The 21328-nt window shown below is 52.6% G+C and overlaps 1 protein-coding gene across 1 annotated transcript in view; it reads left to right on the top strand.

Moving 5' to 3' along the window:
* The window catches only part of ENO4 (enolase 4), a 62189-nt gene that overhangs the window by 37327 nt on the left and 3534 nt on the right, over positions 1-21328 (top strand). Inside the window, exons 8-10 of the mRNA XM_073681267.1 lie at positions 17082-17246; positions 17365-17490; positions 18049-18238. Coding sequence (XP_073537368.1) covers positions 17082-17246; positions 17365-17490; positions 18049-18238 — 481 coding nt within the window. The remainder of the gene's footprint in view (positions 1-17081; positions 17247-17364; positions 17491-18048; positions 18239-21328) is intronic.

Below are 21328 nucleotides of genomic sequence, written 5' to 3'. Positions count from 1 at the left end.
CTGCCTGTATACTCACCTCTGCTGTATACGGCTGTATATAGGACCCTGCCTGTATACTCTCCTCTGCTGTATACGGGCTGTATATAGCACCTGTCTTGTATACTCACCTCTGCTGTATACGGCTGTATATAGGACCCTGCCTGTATACTCTCCTCTGCTGTATACGGGCTGTATATAGCACCTGTCTTGTATACTCACCTCTGCTGTATACGGGCTGTATATAGCACCTGTCTTGTATACTCTCCTCTGCTGTATGCGGGCTGTATATAGCACCTGTCCTGTATACTCACCTCTGTTGTATACGGGCTGTATATAGGACCCTGCCTGTATACTCTCCTCTGCTGTATACGGCTGTATATAGGACCCTGCCTGTATACTCGCCTCTGCTGTATACGGCTGTATATAGGACCCTGCCTGTATACTCACCTCTGCTGTATACGGCTGTATATAGGACCCTGCCTGTATACTCACCTCTGCTGTATACGGCTGTATATAGGACCCTGCCTGTATACTCGCCTCTGCTGTATACGGGCTGTATATAGGACCCTGCCTGTATACTCACCTCTGCTGTATACGGCTGTATATAGGACCCTGCCTGTATACTCGCCCCTGCTGTATACGGGCTGTATATAGGACCCTGCCTGTATACTCACCTCTGCTGTATACGGCTGTATATAGGACCCTGCCTGTATACTCACCTCTGCTGTATACGGCTGTATATAGGACCCTGCCTGTATACTCGCCTCTGCTGTATACGGGCTGTATATAGGACCCTGCCTGTATACTCACCTCTGCTGTATACGGCTGTATATAGGACCCTGCCTGTATAGTCTCCTCTGCTGTATACGGGCTGTATATAGCACCTGTCTTGTATACTCACCTCTGTTGTATACGGCTGTATATAGGACCCTGCCTGTATACTCACCTCTGCTGTATACGGCTGTATATAGGACCCTGCCTGTATACTCTCCTCTGCTGTATACGGGCTGTATATAGCACCTGTCTTGTATACTCACCTCTGCTGTATACGGCTGTATATAGGACCCTGCCTGTATACTCTCCTCTGCTGTATACGGGCTGTATATAGCACCTGTCTTGTATACTCACCTCTGCTGTATACGGGCTGTATATAGCACCTGTCTTGTATACTCTCCTCTGCTGTATACGGGCTGTATATAGCACCTGTCCTGTATACTCACCTCTGTTGTATACGGGCTGTATATAGCACCTGTCTTGTATACTCACCTCTGCTGTATACGGGCTGTATATAGCACCTGTCCTGTATACTCACCTCTGTTGTATACGGGCTGTATATAGGACCCTGCCTGTATACTCACCTCTGCTGTATACGGGCTGTATATAGCACCTGTCTTGTATACTCACCTCTGTTGTATACGGGCTGTATATAGGACCCTGCCTGTATACTCTCCTCTGCTGTATACGGGCTGTATATAGCACCTCTCTTGTATACTCACCTCTGTTGTATACGGGCTGTATATAGGACCCTGCCTGTATACTCACCTCTGCTGTATACGGCTGTATATAGGACCCTGCCTGTATACTCGCCTCTGCTGTATACGGCTGTATATAGGACCCTGCCTGTATACTCACCTCTGCTGTATACGGCTGTATATAGGACCCTGCCTGTATACTCACCTCTGCTGTATACGGCTGTATATAGGACCCTTCCTGTATACTCGCGGGGCTCAGGGAGGGCATTAGTCGCTGGCTATTACATGTAAATGAGTGGTCGTGTGAGTAATGAGGCCCCGCTGGCGGGATCACTCAATAATAAGGCAGTGACAGGTGATTTCCATGTATATTCTTCGGCCTTTTTATGCTGCCAGCTTAATTCACCTCCAGTGACGGCATTATTACACCGCCATTTAATGCCATTAACACGCTGTAATGGATTTCGGGGCAGACAATGCACCTGCGGGCGCGGAGCCGGGTAACACTGAGAGCGAGCCTCATTCTCCTGACCCTGCGGCCGCACAATGCAGCCGTCCGTCACCCCGACCTCCTGCCGCGAAGATCTGCATAATGCCACAGTCACCGCTCGCACAGCGCCGGCATATAGGCATGTGTTACTGTGTGGGTATATATGTATACAGTGGATATAAAAGTCTACACGCCCCTGCTAATATACCAGGTCTAGTATTAAGAAGAATCATTTCAGGACTTCTCCCACCTTTAATGTCGCCCATAATCTGTACAAATTCACAGAGAAACAAAATAAAATCATTTTAGGAGGAAATAAAAATACCCAAAGTAAAATAATGTAGTTGCATAAATGTGAGCACCCTCTTATCATCGGGGCTGTGGTTGCGCTCAGAGTCAACCAATCACATTCCCCCATGTTACACAGTAGTCTACGCTCCGCCGCCGTCAATACGGCCATTCTGATTAACCCCAGAGAAAGTGTCGCGGATCTAGGAGGATTTTCCTGACATTTTCTGGTCCATAAACAGCTAACAACACAGCAAAGGATCTCAGTATGGAAAGTGGTCAGTCAGGAGAAAAGACAAAACCATCTCCCAGCCATCTGATCTTCCAACCACACTGTGAAGACGTCATCAAGAAGGGCCTGAAATCTGGTACAGCAGTGACATTACCAAGAACTGGACCTCCCTGAAAAACTGGTGAAAAGACAAGGAGTTGTCTCACAGTGCTTCAACTTCCAGCTCACAGACAGGCGGAGCTGAGGGGTGACTGCCTATGTGTCTGTAACGAGACAAGGTCCAGCTCTGCTGTGCTGTGTTATCTCTGCTGTGCTGTGTTATCTCTGCTGTGCCGTGTTATCTCCGCTGCGCCGTGTTATCTCCGCTGCGCCGTGTTATCTCTGCTGCGCCGTGTTATCTCTGCTGTGCCGTGTTATCTCCGCTGTGCCGTGTTATCTCCGCTGCGCCGTGTTATCTCCGCTGCGCCGTGTTATCTCCGCTGTGCCGTGTTGTCTCCGCTGTGCCGTATTGTCTCCGCTGTGTCGTGTTGTCTCCGCTGTGCCGTGTTATCTCTGCTGTGCCGCGTTATCTCTGCTGTGCCGCGTTATCTCTGCTGTGCCGCGCTATCTCTGCTGTGCCGTGTTATCTCTGCTGTGCCCTGATATCTCTGCTGTGCTGTGTTATCTCTGCTGTGCCCTGATATCTCTGCTGTGCTGTGTTATCTCTGCTGTGCCCTGATATCTCTGCTGTGCCGCGTTATCTCTGCTGTGCCGTGTTATCTCTGCTGTGCCGTGTTATCTCTGCTGTGCCGTGTTATCTCTGCTGTGCCGTTTTGTCTCCGCTGTACCGTGTTATCCCCGCTGTGCCCTGATATCTCTGCTGTGCTGTGTTATCTCTGCTGTGCCCTGATATCTCTGCTGTGCTGTGTTATCTCTGCTGTGCCCTGATATCTCTGCTGTGCCGTGTTATCTCTGCTGTGCCGCGTTATCTCTGCTGTGTCGTGTTATCTCTGCTGTGCCGTGTTATCTCTGCTGTGCCGTGTTATCTCTGCTGTGCCGTTTTGTCTCCGCTGTACCGTGTTATCTCCGCTGTGCCCTGATATCTCCGCTGTGCCGTGTTGTCTCCGCTGTGCCCTGATATTTCGGCTGTGCCGTGTTATCTCCGCTGTGCCGTGTTATCTCCGCTGTGCCGTGTTATCTCCGCTGTGCCGTGCTATCTCCGCTGTGCCGTGTTATCTCCGCTGTGCCGTGTTATCTCTGCTGTGCCCTGATATCTCCGCTGTGCCGTGTTATCTCCGCTGTGCCGTGTTATCTCCGCTGCGCCGTGTTATCCCTGCTGCGGCGTGTTATCTCTGCTGCGCCGTGCTCTCTCCGCTGCGCCGTGTTATCTCCGCTGCGCCGTGCTATCTCCGCTGCGCCGTGCTATCTCCGCTATGCCGTGCTATCTCCTCTGCGCCGTGTTATCTCCGCTGTGCCGTGTTGTCTCCGCTGTGCCGTGTTGTCTCCGGTGTGCCGTGCTGTCTCCGCTGTGCCCTGATATCTCCGCTGTGCCGTGTTGTCTCCGCTGTGCCGTGTTGTCTCCTCTGTGCCCTGATGTCTCCGCTGTGCTGTGTTATCTCCGCTGTGCCGTGTTCCGTGTTGTCTCCTCTGTGCCCTGATGTCTCCGCTGTGCCGTGTTATCTCCGCTGTGCCGTGTTATCTCCGCTGTGCCCTGATATCTCCGCTGTGCCCTGTTATCTCCGCTGTGCCGTGATATCTCCGCTGTGCCGTGTTGTCTCCGCTGTGCCGTGTTGTCTCCGCTGTGCCGTGCTATCTCCGCTGCGCCGTGTTATCTCCGCTGTGCCGTGCTATCTCCGCTGCGCCGTGTTATCTCCGCTGTGCCGCGTTATCTCCGCTGTGCCGTGCTATCTCTGCTGTGCTGTGTTATCTCTGCTGTGTTATCTCTGCTGTGCCGTGTTATCTCTGCTGTGCCGTGTTATCTCTGCTGTGCCGCGTTATCTCTGCTGTGCCGCGTTTTCTCTGCTGTGCCGTGTTATCTCTGCTGTGCCGTGCTATCTCTGCTGTGCCGTGTTATCTCTGCTGTGCCGTGTTATCTCTGCTGTGCAGTGTTATTTCTGCTGTGTTGTCTCTGCTGTGCCGTGTTATCTCTGCTGTGCCGTGTTATCTCTGCTGTGCCTTGTTATCTCTGCTGTGCCGTGTTATCTCTGCTGTGCTGTGTTATCTCTGCTGTGCTGTTATCTCTGCTGTGCCTTGTTATCTCTGCTGTGCCGTGTTATCTCTGCTGTGCTGTGTTATCTCTGCTGTGCTGTGTTATCTCTGCTGTGCCTTGTTATCTCTGCTGTGCCGTGTTATCTCTGCTGTGTTGTGTTATCTCTGCTGTGCTGTGTTATCTCTGCTGTGCTGTCTCTGCTGTGCCGTGTTATCTCTGCTGTGCTGTGTTATCTCTGCTGCTCCGCGTTATCTCTGCTGTGCCGTGTTATCTCTGCTGCTCCGCTTTATCTCTGATGTGCCGTGTTATCTCCGCTGTGCCGTGTTGTCTCCGCTGTGCCGTGTTATCTCTGCTGTGCCGTGTTATCTCTGCTGTGCCGCGTTATCTCTGCTGTGCCGCGTTATCTCTGCTGTGCCGCGTTATCTCTGCTGTGCCGCGTTATCTCTGCTGTGCCGTGTTATCTCTGCTGTGCTGTCTTATCTCTGCTGTGTTGTGTTATCTCTGCTGTGCCGTGCTATCTCTGCTGTGCCGTGTTATCTCCGCTGCTCCGCGTTATCTCCGCTGTGCCGTGTTATCTCCGCTGTGCCGTGTTATCTCCGCTGTGCCGTGTTGTCTCCGCTGTGCCCTGATATCTCCGCTGTGCCGTGTTGTCTCCGCTGTGCCGTGTTGTCTCCTCTGTGCCCTGATGTCTCCGCTGTGCTGTGTTATCTCCGCTGTGCCGTGTTCCGTGTTGTCTCCTCTGTGCCCTGATGTCTCCGCTGTGCCGTGTTATCTCCGCTGTGTCCTGATATCTCCGCTGTGCCGTGTTATCTCCGCTGTGCCGTGTTATCTCGGCTGTGCTGTGCTATCTCTGCTGTGTTATCTCCGCTGTGCCGTGTTATCTCCGCTGTGCCGTGTTATCTCCGCTGTGCCGTGTTATCTCTGCTGCGCCGTGTTATCTCCGCTGTGGTGTGTTATCTCTGCTGTGTTATCTCTGCTGTGCCGTGTTATCTCTGCTGTGCCGTGTTATCTCCTCTGTGCCGTGTTATCTCCGCTGTGCCTTGTTATCTACGCTGTGCCGTGTTATCTCCGCTGTGCCGTGTTATCTGTGCTGCGCCGTGTTATCTCCGCTGTGCCGTGTTGTCTCCGCTGTGCCGTGTTGTCTCCGGTGTGCCGTGTTGTCTCCGCTGTGCCCTGATATCTCCGCTGTGCCGTGTTGTCTCCGCTGTGCCGTGTTGTTCCGCGCCGTGTTATCTCCGCTGTGCCGTGTTGTCTCCGCTGTGCCGTGTTGTCTCCGGTGTGCCGTGTTGTCTCCGCTGTGCCCTGATATCTCCGCTGTGCCGTGTTGTCTCCGCTGTGCCGTGTTGTCTCCTCTGTGCCGTGTTACGTGTTGTCTCCTCTGTGCCCTGATGTCTCCGCTGTGCCGTGTTATCTCCGCTGTGCCGTGTTATCTCCGCTGTGCCCTGATATCTCCGCTGTGCCCTGTTATCTCCGCTGTGCCGTGATATCTCCGCTGTGCCGTGTTGTCTCCGCTGTGCCGTGTTGTCTCCGCTGTGCCGTGCTGTCTCTGCTGTGCCGTGCCTCTGCTGCGCCGTGTTATCTCTGCTGTGCCGTGTTATCTCTGCTGTGCCGTGTTATCTCTGCTGTGTTATCTATGCTGTGCCGTGTTATCTCTGCTGTGCCGTGTTATCTCTGCTGTGCCGTGTTATCTCTGCTGTGCTATCTGTGTTGTGCCGTGTTATCTCTGCTGTGCCGTGTTATCTCTGCTGTGCTCTGTTATCTCTGCTGTGCTCTGTTATCTCTGCTGTGCTATCTCCGCTGTGCCGTGTTATCTCCGCTGTGCCGTGTTATCTCCGCTGTGCCGTGTTATCTCTGCTGTGCTCTGTTATCTCTGTTGTGCTATCTCCGCTGTGCCGCGTTATCTCCGCTGTGCCGCGTTATCTCCGCTGTGCCGTGCTATCTCCGCTATGCCGTGCTATCTCCGCTGTGCCGTGTTATCTCCGCTGTGCCGTGTTGTCTCCGCTGTGCCGTGTTGTCTCCGCTGTGCCGTGCTATCTCCGCTGTGCCGTGTTATCTCCGCTGTGCCGTGTTATCTCCGCTGTGCCGTGTTGTCTCCGCTGTGCCGTGCTGTCTCCGCTGTGCCGTGTTATCTCCGCTGCGCCGTGCTATCTCCGCTGCGCCGTGCTATCTCCGCTGCGCCGTGTTATCTCCGCTGTGCCCTGCTATCTCCGCTGCGCCGTGTTATCTCCGCTGTGCCGTGTTATCTCTGCTGTGCCGCGTTATCTCTGCTGTGCCGCGTTATCTCTGCTGTGCCGCGTTATCTCTGCTGTGCCGCGTTTTCTCTGCTGTGCCGTGTTATCTCTGCTGTGCCGTGCTATCTCTGCTGTGCCGTGTTATCTCTGCTGTGCTGTGTTATCTCTGCTGTGCAGTGTTATTTCTGCTGTGTTGTCTCTGCTGTGCCGTGTTATCTCTGCTGTGCCGTGTTATCTCTGCTGTGCCGTGTTATCTCTGCTGTGCCGTGTTATCTCTGCTGTGCCGTGTTATCTCTGCTGTGCTGTGTTATCTCTGCTGTGCCTTGTTATCTCTGCTGTGCCGTGTTATCTCTGCTGTGTTGTGTTATCTCTGCTGTGCTGTCTCTGCTGTGCCGTGTTATCTCTGCTGTGCTGTGTTATCTCTGCTGCTCCGCGTTATCTCTGCTGTGCCGTGTTATCTCTGCTGCTCCGCTTTATCTCTGCTGTGCCGTGTTATCTCCGCTGTGCCGTGTTGTCTCCGCTGTGCCGTGTTATCTCTGCTGTGCCGTGTTATCTCTGCTGTGCCGTGTTATCTCTGCTGTGCCGTGTTATCTCTGCTGTGCCGCGTTATCTCCGCTGTGCCGTGTTATCTCCGCTGTGCCGTGTTATCTCCGCTGTGCCGTGTTATCTCCGCTGTGCCGTGTTATCTCCGCTGTGCCGTGTTATCTCTGCTGTGCCGTGTTATCTCTGCTGTGCCGTGTTATCTCTGCTGTGCTGTGTTATCTCCGCTGTGCAGTGTTATCTCCGCTGTGCCGTGTTATCTCCGCTGTGCCGTGTTATCTCCGCTGTGCCGTGTTATCTCCGCTGTGCTGTGTTATCTCTGCTGTGTTGTGTTATCTCCGCTGTGCCGTGTTATCTCCGCTGTGCTGTGTTATCTCCTCTGTGCTGTGTTATCTCTGCTGTGCCGTGTTATCTCCGCTGTGCCGTGTTATCTCCGCTGTGCCGTGTTATCTCCGCTGTGCTGTGTTATCTCTGCTGTGCCGTGTTATCTCCGCTGTGCTGTGTTATCTCCGCTGTGCCGTGTTATCTCCGCTGTGCTGTGTTATCTCTGCTGTGCTGTGTTATCTCCGCTGTGCCGTGTTATCTCCGCTGTGCTGTGTTATCTCCGCTGTGCCGTGTTATCTCCGCTGTGCCGTGTTGTCTCCGCTGTGCCGTGTTATCTCCGCTGTGCCGTGTTATCTCTGCTGTGCCGTGTTATCTCTGCTGTGCCGTGTTGTCTCCGCTGTGCTGTGTTATCTCCGCTGTGCCGTGTTATCTCCGCTGTGCCGTGTTATCTCCGCTGTGCTGTGCTATCTCTGCTGTGTTATCTCTGCTGTGCCGTGTTATCTCTGCTGTGCCGTGTTATCTCCGCTGTGCCGTGTTATCTCCGCTGTGCCGTGTTATCTCTGCTCCGCCATGTTATCTCCGCTGTGCTGTGTTATCTCTGCTGTGTTATCTCTGCTGTGCCGTGTTATCTCTGCTGTGCCGTGTTATCTCCGCTGTGCCGTGTTATCTCTGCTGTGCCGTGTTATCTCCGCTGTGCCGTGTTATCTCTGCTGTGCCGTGTTATCTCCGCTGTGCCGTGTTATCTCTGCTGTGCCGTGTTATCTCCGCTGTGCCGTGTTATCTCTGCTGCGCCGTGTTATCTCCGCTGTGCTGTGTTATCTCTGCTGTGTTATCTCTGCTGTGCCGTGTTATCTCCGCTGTGCCGTGTTATCTCCGCTGTGCCGTGTTATCTCCGCTGTGCCGTGTTATCTCCGCTGTGCCGTGTTATCTCCGCTGTGCCGTGTTATCTCCGCTGTGCCGTGTTATCTCCGCTGTGCCGTGTTATCTCTGCTGTGCTGTGTTATCTCTGCTGTGCCGTGTTATCTCTGCTGTGCTGTGTTATCTCCGCTGTGCTGTGTTATCTCTGCTGTGCCGTGTTATCTCCGCTGTGCCGTGTTATCTCTGCTGTGCCGTGTTATCTCCGCTGTGCCGTGTTATCTCCGCTGTGCCGTGTTATCTCCGCTGTGCTGTGTTATCTCTGCTGTGCTGTGTTATCTCCGCTGTGCCGTGTTATCTCCGCTGTGCTGTGTTATCTCCTCTGTGCCGTGTTATCTCCGCTGTGCCGTGTTATCTCCGCTGTGCTGTGTTATCTCCGCTGTGCTGTGTTATCTCCGCTGTGCCGTGTTATCTCCGCTGTGCTGTGTTATCTCCTCTGTGCTGTGTTATCTCTGCTGTGCCGTGTTATCTCTGCTGTGCCGTGTTATCTCCGCTGTGCCGTGTTATCTCCGCTGTGCTGTGTTATCTCCTCTGTGCCGTGTTATCTCTGCTGTGCCGTGTTATCTCTGCTGTGCCGTGTTATCTCCGCTGTGCCGTGTTATCTCCTCTGTGCCGTGTTATCTCCGCTGTGCCGTGTTATCTCTGCTGTGCCGTGTTATCTCCGCTGTGCTGTGTTATCTCCGCTGTGCCGTGTTATCTCCGCTGTGCTGTGTTATCTCCGCTGTGCCGTGTTATCTCCGCTGTGCCGTGTTATCTCCGCTGTGCTGTGTTATCTCTGCTGTGCTGTGTTATCTCCGCTGTGCCGTGTTTTCTCCGCTGTGCTGTGTTATCTCCTCTGTGCTGTGTTATCTCTGCTGTGCCGTGTTATCTCCGCTGTGCCGTGTTATCTCCGCTGTGCCGTGTTATCTCCGCTGTGCCGTGTTATCTCTGCTGTGCCGTTTTATCTCTGCTGTGCCGTGTTATCTCCGCTGTACTGTGTTATCTCCGCTGTGCCGTGTTATCTCTGCTGTGCCGTGTTATCTCCGCTGTGCCGTGTTATCTCCGCTGTGCTGTGTTATCTCTGCTGTGCTGTGTTATCTCTGCTGTGCCGTGTTATCTCCGCTGTGCTGTGTTATCTCTGCTGTGCTGTGTTATCTCTGCTGTGCTGTGTTATCTCCGCTGTGCTGTGTTATCTCCTCTGTGCCGTGTTATCTCCGCTGTGCTGTGTTATCTCCGCTGTGCTGTGTTATCTCTGCTGCCCCGCGTTATCTCTGCTGCTCCGCGTTATCTCTTCTGCTCCGCGTTATCTCTGCTGCTCTTACAGCAGAGCTGTGTGTGATTATCAGAGCAGGCTGTCAGCCATCACATATCACACCGGTAATGACGCCTTCTATTTACATTAAGCTTTGGAGGCGGAGTCTTGGGAAGATCTATGTCCGGCCCATAGATCTTAACAGTTCATTTGCATATAAGAAATGTGTAGATTTCTCTGGAAGAAGATTGGATTGCAGACATCAAGGTGTGATGGAGGAGGATTCTACTGGCAGGTTCCCTTTAGGGGCATGCATACTTATGCAACCACATTATTGCTGAGTTGTTATTTTTATTTCCCCCTTGGAATGATTTCTATTTGTTTCTCAATGGATTTGTACAGATTATGGGCGACACTAAAGGGGAAAAAACTCTGAAATGAATTGTTTTACAAGACAAAAACCTGTAATCTTATCAGGGGCGTGAAGACTTTTATATCCACTGTAAACTCCTTAACATTGAGATTACAGCACCAAGAAGAAGTTGTAGAATTCTAAAAATTACTGGATGGTAATGTTACTGATCTGCAAGTGATAAGTCCTGTGTAACCAGTGACCAATGACGTCCCCGATGTGCTCGATGGAGATGAATCTGGAGACGCTGCCGGCAGCTCCTGTGTAATCACCGACCAGTGATGTCCCCGATGTGCTCGATGGAGATGAATCTGGAGACGCTGCAGGCAGCTCCTGTGTAATCACCGACCAATGACGTCCCCGATGTGCTCGATGGAGATGAATCTGGAGACGCTGCAGGCAGCTCCTGTGTAATCACCGACCAATGACGTCCCCGATGTGCTCGATGGAGATGAATCTGGAGACGCTGCCGGCAGCTCCTGTGTAATCACCGACCAGTGATGTCCCCGATGTGCTCGATGGAGATGAATCTGGAGACGCTGCCGACAGCTCCTGTGTAACCAGTGACCAATGACGTCCCCGATGTGCTCGATGGAGATGAATCTGGAGACGTTGCCGACAGCTCCTGTGTAATCACCGACCAATGACGTCCCCGATGTGCTCGATGGAGATGAATCTGGAGACGCTGCAGGCAGCTCCTGTGTAATCACCGACCAATGACGTCCCCGATGTGCTCGATGGAGATGAATCTGGAGATGCTGCCGGCAGCTCCTGTGTAATCACTGACCAGTGATGTCCCCGATGTGCTCGATGGAGATGAATCTGGAGACGCTGCAGGCAGCTCCTGTGTAACCAGTGACCAATGATGTCCCCGATGTGCTCGATCGAGATGAATCTGGAGACGCTGCCGACAGCTCTTGTGTAACCAGTGACCAATGATGTCCCCGATGTGCTCGATGGAGATGAATCTGGAGACGCTGCAGGCAGCTCCTGTGTAATCACCGACCAATGACGTCCCCGATGTGCTCGATGGAGATGAATCTGGAGATGCTGCCGGCAGCTCCTGTGTAATCACTGACCAGTGATGTCCCCGATGTGCTCGATGGAGATGAATCTGGAGACGCTGCAGGCAGCTCCTGTGTAACCAGTGACCAATGATGTCCCCGATGTGCTCGATCGAGATGAATCTGGAGACGCTGCCGACAGCTCTTGTGTAACCAGTGACCAATGATGTCCCCGATGTGCTCGATGGAGATGAATCTGGAGACGCTGCCGACAGCTCCTGTGTAACCAGTGACCAATGATGTCCCCGATGTGCTCGATGGAGACGAATCTGGAGACGCTGCCGACAGCTCCTGTGTAACCAGTGACCAATGATGTCCCCGATGTGCTCGATGGAGATGAATCTGGAGACGCTGCCGGCAGCTCCTGTGTAACCAGTGACCAATGACGTCCCCGATGTGCTCGATGGAGATGAATCTGGAGACGCTGCCGGCAGCTCCTGTGTAATCACCGACCAGTGATGTCCCCGATGTGCTCGATGGAGATGAATCTGGAGACGCTGCCGACAGCTCCTGTGTAACCAGTGACCAATGACGTCCCCGATGTGCTCGATGGAGATGAATCTGGAGACGCTGCCGACAGCTCCTGTGTAATCACCGACCAATGACGTCCCCGATGTGCTCGATGGAGATGAATCTGGAGACGCTGCAGGCAGCTCCTGTGTAATCACCGACCAATGACGTCCCTGATGTGCTCGATGGAGATGAATCTGGAGATGCTGCCGACAGCTCCTGTGTAACCAGTGACCAATGATGTCCCTGATGTGCTCGATGGAGATGAATCTGGAGACACTGCCGACAGCTCCTGTGTAACCAGTGACCAATGATGTCCCCAATGTGCTCGATGGAGACGAATCTGGAGACGCTGCCGACAGCTCCTGTGTAACCAGTGACCAATGATGTCCCCGATGTGCTCGATGGAGATGAATCTGGAGACGCTGCCGACAGCTCCTGTGTAATCACCGACCAATGACGTCCCCAATGTGCTCGATGGAGATGAATCTGGAGACGTTGCCGGCAGCTCCTGTGTAACCAGTGACCAATGATGTCCCCGATGTGCTCGATGGAGACGAATCTGGAGACGCTGCCGACAGCTCCTGTGTAACCAGTGACCAATGATGTCCCCGATGTGCTCGATGGAGATGAATCTGGAGACGCTGCCGACAGCTCCTGTGTAATCACCGACCAATGACGTCCCCGATGTGCACGATGGAGACGAGTCCGAATTCGCTGCCGGCAGCTCCTGTGTAATCACCGACCAATGACGTTCCCGATGTGCTCGATGGAGACAAGTCCGGAAATGGTGCAGTAACGGGAGCAGGTTTAGGCCACGCAAGTGGCTCACAGTAGGACGAGAAACATGCGGCCTCAGGTTGTCATATTGGGAAACAGCCCCTGGACATATGAGAGAAATGGTCGCACCACTGGGTCTTCTACCAAATTATTGTGGGCAACACTATGAAGAGGCCTTGTTACGACACAGCATTTAATCTTAATTATCCAGACGTAAATTCAGTAAGCCAGGAGACATACGTGTGATGAAACAGCTTCTTATCTTAATCAGCCAGACATTTAGATTTGTTAAGCCAAGAGAAATACACGATTGTGTTTGTGTTGACTTGTTAATGTATTTGTTTTTCTTTGGCTGGTCAAGAAGGACATACTGTTATGTGTATAAACCTGAATGTTGATTTAAAGAGCCCCCTGATATACCAACTATGTAAATTGATTAAATGCACAAACAATGAGACCTGAGCCCTGTGGAATAATACCCTCCCTAACCCTTGACCTGTGGATGTGTACTTCAAAGGACAATTGTAACTATTTAAGGGACATATGCCTCTGTAGCAGGCAGAATTGAAAGAAGAGAGAATCAAAGATCAGTCAGACTCTTCAGTACATCAGCTTGGTAGCATGGCTCGATCCAGAGAGACACAGATTTGGATTCCACAGGATTCTAGCCTAAGGATGCACGGCCCTGACTGAAAGGATATGAATCTGCTCCAATGACCATCAGAGAACCCATGGATACATTTGGGGAGACCAGGTTGGGACGATGAAGTCACCGGGCCCAATGGATATGTTGTTTGGGGTTACCAGGTGGGACCCTCCGGTCGCCTGGAACCCATGGAGAGATTCGGAGAAGTCAGATTGGGACCAGCCAGTCATCTGGCCCCATGGAAACTCTCAGAGAGGCTAGGGTAGGACCTTTGGGTCTCCTAGCCTTGTACCTCGATGGACTGTCAGCTCCCTAAGCTTGCCACTATCTCTTCTCTGTGGGGGCCCGCCAAAAGTAGGGGGGCCACTGGTTGAGGTAGTTGGCTCTGGAAGTCTCAAAGTCGCAGCTGCTCTAATTCCCATCGGGCCAGCAGAAGGCTGAGACTGTGTAATGTTGTACCATCTTCGGTATTAGCTGGGACTGGTGTAATGTTGCACCATCTTGGATATTTGCTGGGACTGTTCTATCTGTTTATTGTCCGCTTTGTGGGTCAGTAAAGTATTGCCATGCTGTTTTACCATCACCCTGTATTGTCTGAGTAGTGTTCTGTACACGGAAGACCCCGTGTCTTCACAATACGCTATTATCTTTATGTTGACTTTTGAATTTAGGTGTTTTTCTTTGGTTGGTCAACTCAGACTATTGTTTGAATAAGCCTGGATGTTGACACTTGAGTTGATATTTACTGCAACATATTGTCTGCTAACTTTGTAAGACAGGGATGCAGGGTCATTGAACAATGGATGTTTGCTAAATATGTTATTTGACCATTGTGTGGGCCCTATGGCTGGTTGACCTGCAAAACAGAGAAGGACAAACTATGCAGATCGATTAAATGTTCAAACAATGAGAGATGAGCCCCTTACCACCTATCCCTCTGATCTGTGGATGATGACATGAATCACAGATGTGGATATAAGAAGGACCCCTATCCTTCTGAGGGAGACTTTTACAAAATCACAGCCAAGAGAGACTCTTCAAAACAGCAACCAGGAGACACGGCTCCATCAAGAGGGACCCAGATTTGACTCTACAGGATGTCAGCTTAGGGGACTCAGCTGGATGAACACAGATCTGCTCCATTGACCATCGCTGAACCTCAGAAAAGTTTTGGAAAAGCCAAGTTGGGACCATCCGGTTGTTTTATCCCATGGAGACATTTGGAGGAGCCAGGATTACGACTGTCCGGTCATCTACCCCCAGGGATACGTTTGAGGGAAACAGGTTGGAACCCTCTGTTTACCTGGTCCCATGGAGATGTTTGGGATAGCCAGGTTGGGACCCTCCGGTCACCTGGAACCCATGGATATGTTTGGGGTAGCCAGGTTGGGACCCTCTGGTCACCTGGAACCCATGGATATTATTGGGGTAGCCATGTTGGGATGCTCCAGTCACCTGGAACCCATGGAGATGTTTGGAACAGCCAGGTTGGGACCCTCTGATCACCTGGTCATGTACCTCAATGGGCTGTCAGCTTCCTAAGCTTGTCGTTACCTCCTCTCTGTGGTGGCCCGCCAAAAGCGAGGTGCCACTGGTGGGGGTAGTTGGCCCTGGAAACCCAGAGACTCTGTAATTTTGCACCATCTAGGGTATTCATCTTTGGTGGTTCAATAAAGTATTGCCACACTGTTTTACCCTTGGCCTGTGTTGTCTGAGCAGTATTATACTCACGGGAGACCCCCTTGTCTTCACAGGCCTCCACAAGGAACGTCACATTGATCCTGCTCATGGATTATGGTGTGGGGGGTATAATACCCGGTAGCCCGACCCCTCTAGTCTTCATTCCCGGTCACTAACCGGTCGGCTTCACTTGATTTGTCGTGGAACCCAATGGTTCGGTCATTTCTCCAAAGTGTCCAGGAGCCATTTCCCAACCCCAGGCCTTGATGAGCGTACATACCGTCCATGGAGGGTGGGTGCATTACTTATAGTTTTCTGTGAAACAATTGTACCTGCTGATTCCAGGCCTTGCTGTCGCTGTCCTTAAGTGTCCTTGGCTCTTGGACAACTCTTCTGATAATTCTTTTCACTCCTCTGTGTGAAATCTTGTGGGGAGCACCTGGTCGTGGTCAGTTTATGGTGAAATCTTGTAGGGAGCACCTGGTCGTGGCCAGTATAGTGTGAAATCTTGAGGGGAGCACCTGGTCTTGGCCTTTTTATTGTGAAATCTTGCTGGGAGCATCTGTTTGTGGCTGGTTTATAGCAAAATCTTGTGGGGAGCACCTGATTGTGCCCAGTTTATGGTGAAATCTTGCGGGGAGCACCTGGTCGTGGACGGTTCATGGTGAAATTATGTTTTTTCCACTTCTGGATTATGGCCCCAGAAGTGCTCACTGGAACTTTCAGTAGTTTAGAAAGTCTCTTGTAGCCAATGCCATTGGTATATTTTACAACAATAAGGTTGTGAAGGTCTTGAGATAGCTCACTTATGTTTCCCATCATGAGATGTTTCCTGTGTGGCCTCTTGGTAATGAGACACCTTTTTATTAGCCATCAGATGAACCAGCTGATATTATTGGTCACTAAGTGGCAGGATTGCTTTCTAATTACTGATAGATCTCAGCTGGTGTCAGGACTTTCCAGGGCTTTTTGCTCCACTCTTTCGTACTGTATTCAATACTTGTCCCGGTGTCATTTCTCATTATTACACATATTTATAGACCTCTATGGTGATTTCTTTGCCTGTGTGGATTGGATGGGTTATTACTGACATCTGGGGAGAATTTCAAGTCAATAGCACCTTTAGAAATAAAGTTACTTACAACATTGGTGACGTGTTGATGACTTATTTCACCTGCTGTATGTTACTCTCACACACTCTTACTGAGGAGTAACAGAAAGAGAAGGCAGAGGGCTCTGTAGGGAGGATCACAGAAGTCTGGAGGAGGAGAACAGAGGAGTCTCCAGAGAGGGGAAGAAGGGCTGAGGGGGTTTGGAGGAGGACAGAGGAGTCTGGGGGGCAGAGGATTCTGGAGTAGGACAGAAGAAACTGGAGAAGGACAGGAGTCTGGAGACTGGTGGAGGACAGAGGAGACTGGTGGAGGACAGAGGAGACAGGACAGAGGGGACTGGTGGAGGACAGAGGAGACTGGTGGAGGACAGAGGAGACTGGTGGAGGGCAGAGGAGACAGGACAGAGGGGACTGGTGGAGGGCAGAGGAGACTGGTGGAGGACAGAGAAGACTGGTGGAGGGCAGAAGAGACTGGTGGAGGGCAGAGGAGGCTAGTGGAGGACAGAGGAGACTGGTGGAGGACAGAGGAGACTGCAGGACAGGAGTCTGGAGGAGGATAGAGGAGATAGGATAGAGGAGACGGGGAGGACAGAGGAGACTGGGGGAGGACAGAGCTGTCTGGAGGGGACAGAGGGGTATTCCCAGTAACCTGCAGAGAGCGCGCGGGCTCCTGTAAGATGCCGCCACTCTCTGCCCTGTTGAGGACATTCTCTGTGCTCCTCTGTGTCTGGATTGGGGAAGTGTCCTGAGGTCTGTAGGACACAGAGATGATCTGGCGGCTTCTGACATTAGTACCTCAGAGCTGTGGGGGTCCGATGGCGCGGTGACACAACGCACGGCTGAGCCTGTGACTTTTATCTGATGGTGATGGCGGCGCTCCGAGCTGCAGCGCTGAGGTCGCACCTCTGATGTGTGTGATTTTTGCCCTTTTCCGGTCTCTGTCTCCTGCTTGGTGTTAAGTCCTCGTCTTTGTGTCTGATCTCCGCAGTTGGTAATCAGGAGCGTGTCGTCGCTCGGCTGCCTCGTCCTCGCGTGTGACCGCCTGGACCAACCTCTGGAGTTAATACGAGACGCCTGCGGACGACTCGGCCTAGAGCCGGGGACAGACCTGTACTTCGCCATCAATTGCGCGGCTCACGAATTAATGGACTATGTAAGTAGCGATCCGCACTGATTAAACAAATGTAACAGATAAAAGGCGGAGAACGCCGTCTATTAGTCGCGCGCGACCTTCGGCCTCATTACATTTCCCGCATCTTCATCGCTCACAGAACAGAGGGAGATACGAAGTCGTCAGCGGGACCTGGAAGAGTCCGGACGAGATGGTGGATCTGTACGTGGATTTAATTAACTCTCATGCCGCCATCATCGCGTTACTGGACCCGTTCAGGAGAGAGGTAATGTCGCCTCGCCATTAACCCTTTATAACGTACAGGCAGAATAACAATGGCGAGGTGCGATGTCATACGGCATCATCGCGCTGATATCTTCCTGCCGCACCGGAGCCAGCGGGTGTAATCCAACATGGCTGCGGCGGAAGAGGACGCTTCACGCCTTCAGGGGTCCAGAGCAGGGATCCCATCTCCCATATCATGGCCCCCATTATTATCAGGACATCAGTGATTGCCACAGGACCTCTCACCTCTGCAATACTGAGGAACCCCGGAAATTGGGATCTGTTGGGGGAGATGAGGACTGGAGTTTGGGAAACACTGCTCCAGGTGGAAGAGGTTCTGCAGCAGCTGTGCATTTCGTTTGCGCTATAGAAATCAGAAACAAGTAAGATAATCTCTGGATATCGGCTGTAGGACAATGGCGGCCGTGACGCTACAGCCTACGCGGTGCGGCAGCTGATGAAGCCTTCGGGGAGGTCTTATGGGTCTTATAGTGCATCCCATTTCTACGAGTGTTCCCTCCGATCCTCAGTCATGGCCCCCTCTTCTCTCTGCGGACAGGACAGGCCACAGTGGGAGGCGCTGGGAAAAGCCGTCGGCTCCAGATGTTACCTGTTGGCGGATATGGCTTTGAGATCGGTGAGCGACCTCCTTCAGGGCAGTGACGCCCCGGTCTGCAGCGGCCACGTCCTCACCCTCGCCAATGAAACGACGGTGTCCGACCTGCTGGCAGCGGTGCGGCTGACCGAGGGTGAGACCAGACCCCCCTTCTGTATCTTATTATAGTGACTACACACGGTGGCGTCAGCGAGAGGCTGACGGGGGGTCGTATATCCTGTATGGAGGTCACAAGAGCGTTAATATGGGGGGCCGGTGGATGGAGGTCACAAGAGCGTTAATATGGGGCACCGGTGGATGGAGGTCACAAGAGCGTTAATATGGGGGGCCGGTGGATGGAGGTCACAAGAGCGTTAATATGGGTGGCCGGTGGATGGAGGTCACAAGAGCGTTAATATGGGGGGCCGGAGGTCACAAGAGCGTTAATATGGGGGGCCGGTGGATGGAGGTCACAAGAGGGTTAATATGGGGGGCCGGAGGATGGAGGTCACAAGAGCGTTAATATGGGGGGCCGGTGTATGGAGGTCACAAGAGCGTTAATATGGGGGGCCGGAGGTCACAAGAGCGTTAATATGGGGGGCCGGTGTATGGAGGTCACAAGAGCGTTAATATGGGGGGCCGGAGGTCACAGGAGCGTTAATATGGGGGGCCGGTGTATGGAGGTCACAAGATGGTTAATATGGGGGGCCGGTGTATGGAGGTCACAAGAGGGTTAATATGGGGGGCCGATGTATGGAGGTCACAAGAGCATTAATATGGGGGGCCGGTGTATGGAGGTCACAAGAGCATTAATATGGGGGGCCGGTGTATGGAGGTCACAAGAGGGTTAATATGGGGGGCCGGTGGATGGAGGTCACAAGAGCGTTAATATGGGGCACCGGTGGATGGAGGTCACAAGAGCGTTAATATGGGGGGCCGGTGGATGGAGGTCACAAGAGCGTTAATATGGGGCCGGTGTATGGAGGTCACAAAATGGTTAATATGGGGGACCGGAGGTCACAAGAGCGTTAATATGGGGGGCCGGTGTATGGAGGTCACAAGATGGTTAATATGGGGGGCCGGTGTATGGAGGTCACAAGAGGGTTAATATGGGGGGCCTATGTATGGAGGTCACAAGAGCGTTAATATGGGGGACCGGTGTATGGAGGTCACAAGATGGTTAATATGGGGGGCTGGTGGATGGAGGTCACAAGAGGGTTAATATGGGGGGCTGGTGGATGGAGGTCACAAGAGCGTTAATATGGGGGGCCGGTGGATGGAGGTCACAAGAGCGTTAATATGGGGCACCGGTGGATGGAGGTCACAAGAGCGTTAATATGGGGGGCCGGTGTATGGAGGTCACAAGAGCGTTAATATGGGGCCGGTGTATGGAGGTCACAAGATGGTTAATATGGGGGACCGGAGGTCACAAGAGCGTTAATATGGGGGGCCGGTGTATGGAGGTCACAAGATGGTTAATATGGGGGGCCGGTGTATGGAGGTCACAAGAGGGTTAATATGGGGGGCCTATGTATGGAGGTCACAAGAGCGTTAATATGGGGCCGGTGTATGGAGGTCACAAGATGGTTAATATGGGGGCCGGAGGTCACAAGAGCGTTAATATGGGGGGCCGGTGTATGGAGGTCACAAGAGGGTTAATATGGGGGGCCGGTGTATGGAGGTCACAAGAGCATTAATATGGGGGGCCGGTGTATGGAGGTCACAAGATGGTTACTATGGGGGGCCGGTGGATGGAGGTCACAAGAGCGTTAATATGGGGGGGCCGGTGTATGGAGGTCACAAGAGCGTTAATATGGGGGGCCGGTGTATGGAGGTCACAAGAGCGTTAATATGGGGGGGCCGGTGTATGGAGGTCACAAGAGCGTTAATATGGGGGGCCGGTGTATGGAGGTCACAAGAGCGTTAATATGGGGGGCCGGTGTATGGAGGTCACAAGAGCGTTAATATGGGGGGCCGGTGTATGGAGGTCACAAGATCGTTAATATGGGGCCGGTGTATGGAGGTCACAAGAGCGTTAATATGGGGGGCCGGTGTATGGAGGTCACAAGAGCGTTAATATGGGGGGCCGGTGTATGGAGGTCACAAGAGCGTTAATATGGGGGGCCGGTGTATGGAGGTCACAAGAGCGTTAATATGGGGGGCCGGTGTATGGAGGTCACAAGAGCGTTAATATGGGGGGCCGGTGTATCGAGGTCACAAGAGCGTTAATATGGGGGGCCGGTGTATGGAGGTCACAAGAGCGTTAATATGGGGGGCCGGTGTATGGAGGTCACAAGAGCGTTAATATGGGGGGCCGGTGTATGGAGGTCACAAGAGCGTTAATATGGGGGGCCGGTGTATGGAGGTCACAAGAGCGTTAATATGGGGGGCCGGTGTATGGAGGTCACAAGAGCGTTAATATGGGGGGCCGGTGTATCGAGGTCACAAGAGCGTTAATATGGGGGGCCGATGTATGGAGGTCACAAGAGCGTTAATATGGGGGGCCGGTGTATCGAGGTCACAAGAGCGTTAATATGGGGGGCCGGTGTATCGAGGTCACAAGAGCGTTAATATGGGGGGCCGGTGTATGGAGGTCACAAGATGGTTAATATGGGGGGCCGGTGGATGGAGGTCACAAGAGCGTTAATATGGGGGCCGGTGTATGGAGGTCACAAGAGCGTTAATATGGGGGGCCGGTGTATGGAGGTCACAAGAGGGTTAATATGAGGGGCCGGTGTATGGAGGTCACAAGAGCGTTAATATGGGGGGCCGGTGTATGGAGGTCACAAGAGCGTTAATATGGGGGGCCGGTGTATGGAGGTCACAAGAGCGTTAATATGGGGGGGCCGGTGTATGGAGGTCACAAGAGCGTTAATATGGGGGGCCGGTGTATGGAGGTCACAAGAGCGTTAATATGGGGGGCCGGTGTATGGAGGTCACAAGAGCGTTAAAATGGGGGGCCGGTGTATGGAGGTCACAAGAGCGTTAATATGGGGCCAGTGTATGGAGGTCACAAGAGCATTAATATGGGGGGCCGGTGTATGGAGGTCACAAGAGCGTTAAAATGGGGGGCCGGTGTATGGAGGTCACAAGAGCGTTAATATGGGGCCAGTGTATGGAGGTCACAAGAGCATTAATATGGGGGGCCGGTGTATGGAGGTCACAAGAGCGTTAATATGGGGGGCCGGTGTATGGAGGTCACAAGAGCGTTAATATGGGGGGCCGGTATATGGAGGTCACAAGA

This window comes from Phyllobates terribilis, unplaced genomic scaffold (assembly GCF_046119375.1).
Source record: "Phyllobates terribilis strain yellow unplaced genomic scaffold, ASM4611937v1 Scaffold_5__5_contigs__length_657084704, whole genome shotgun sequence".
NCBI classification, from domain to species: Eukaryota; Metazoa; Chordata; class Amphibia; order Anura; family Dendrobatidae; genus Phyllobates; species Phyllobates terribilis.
This window is presented reverse-complemented; position numbering and strand designations above follow the sequence as displayed.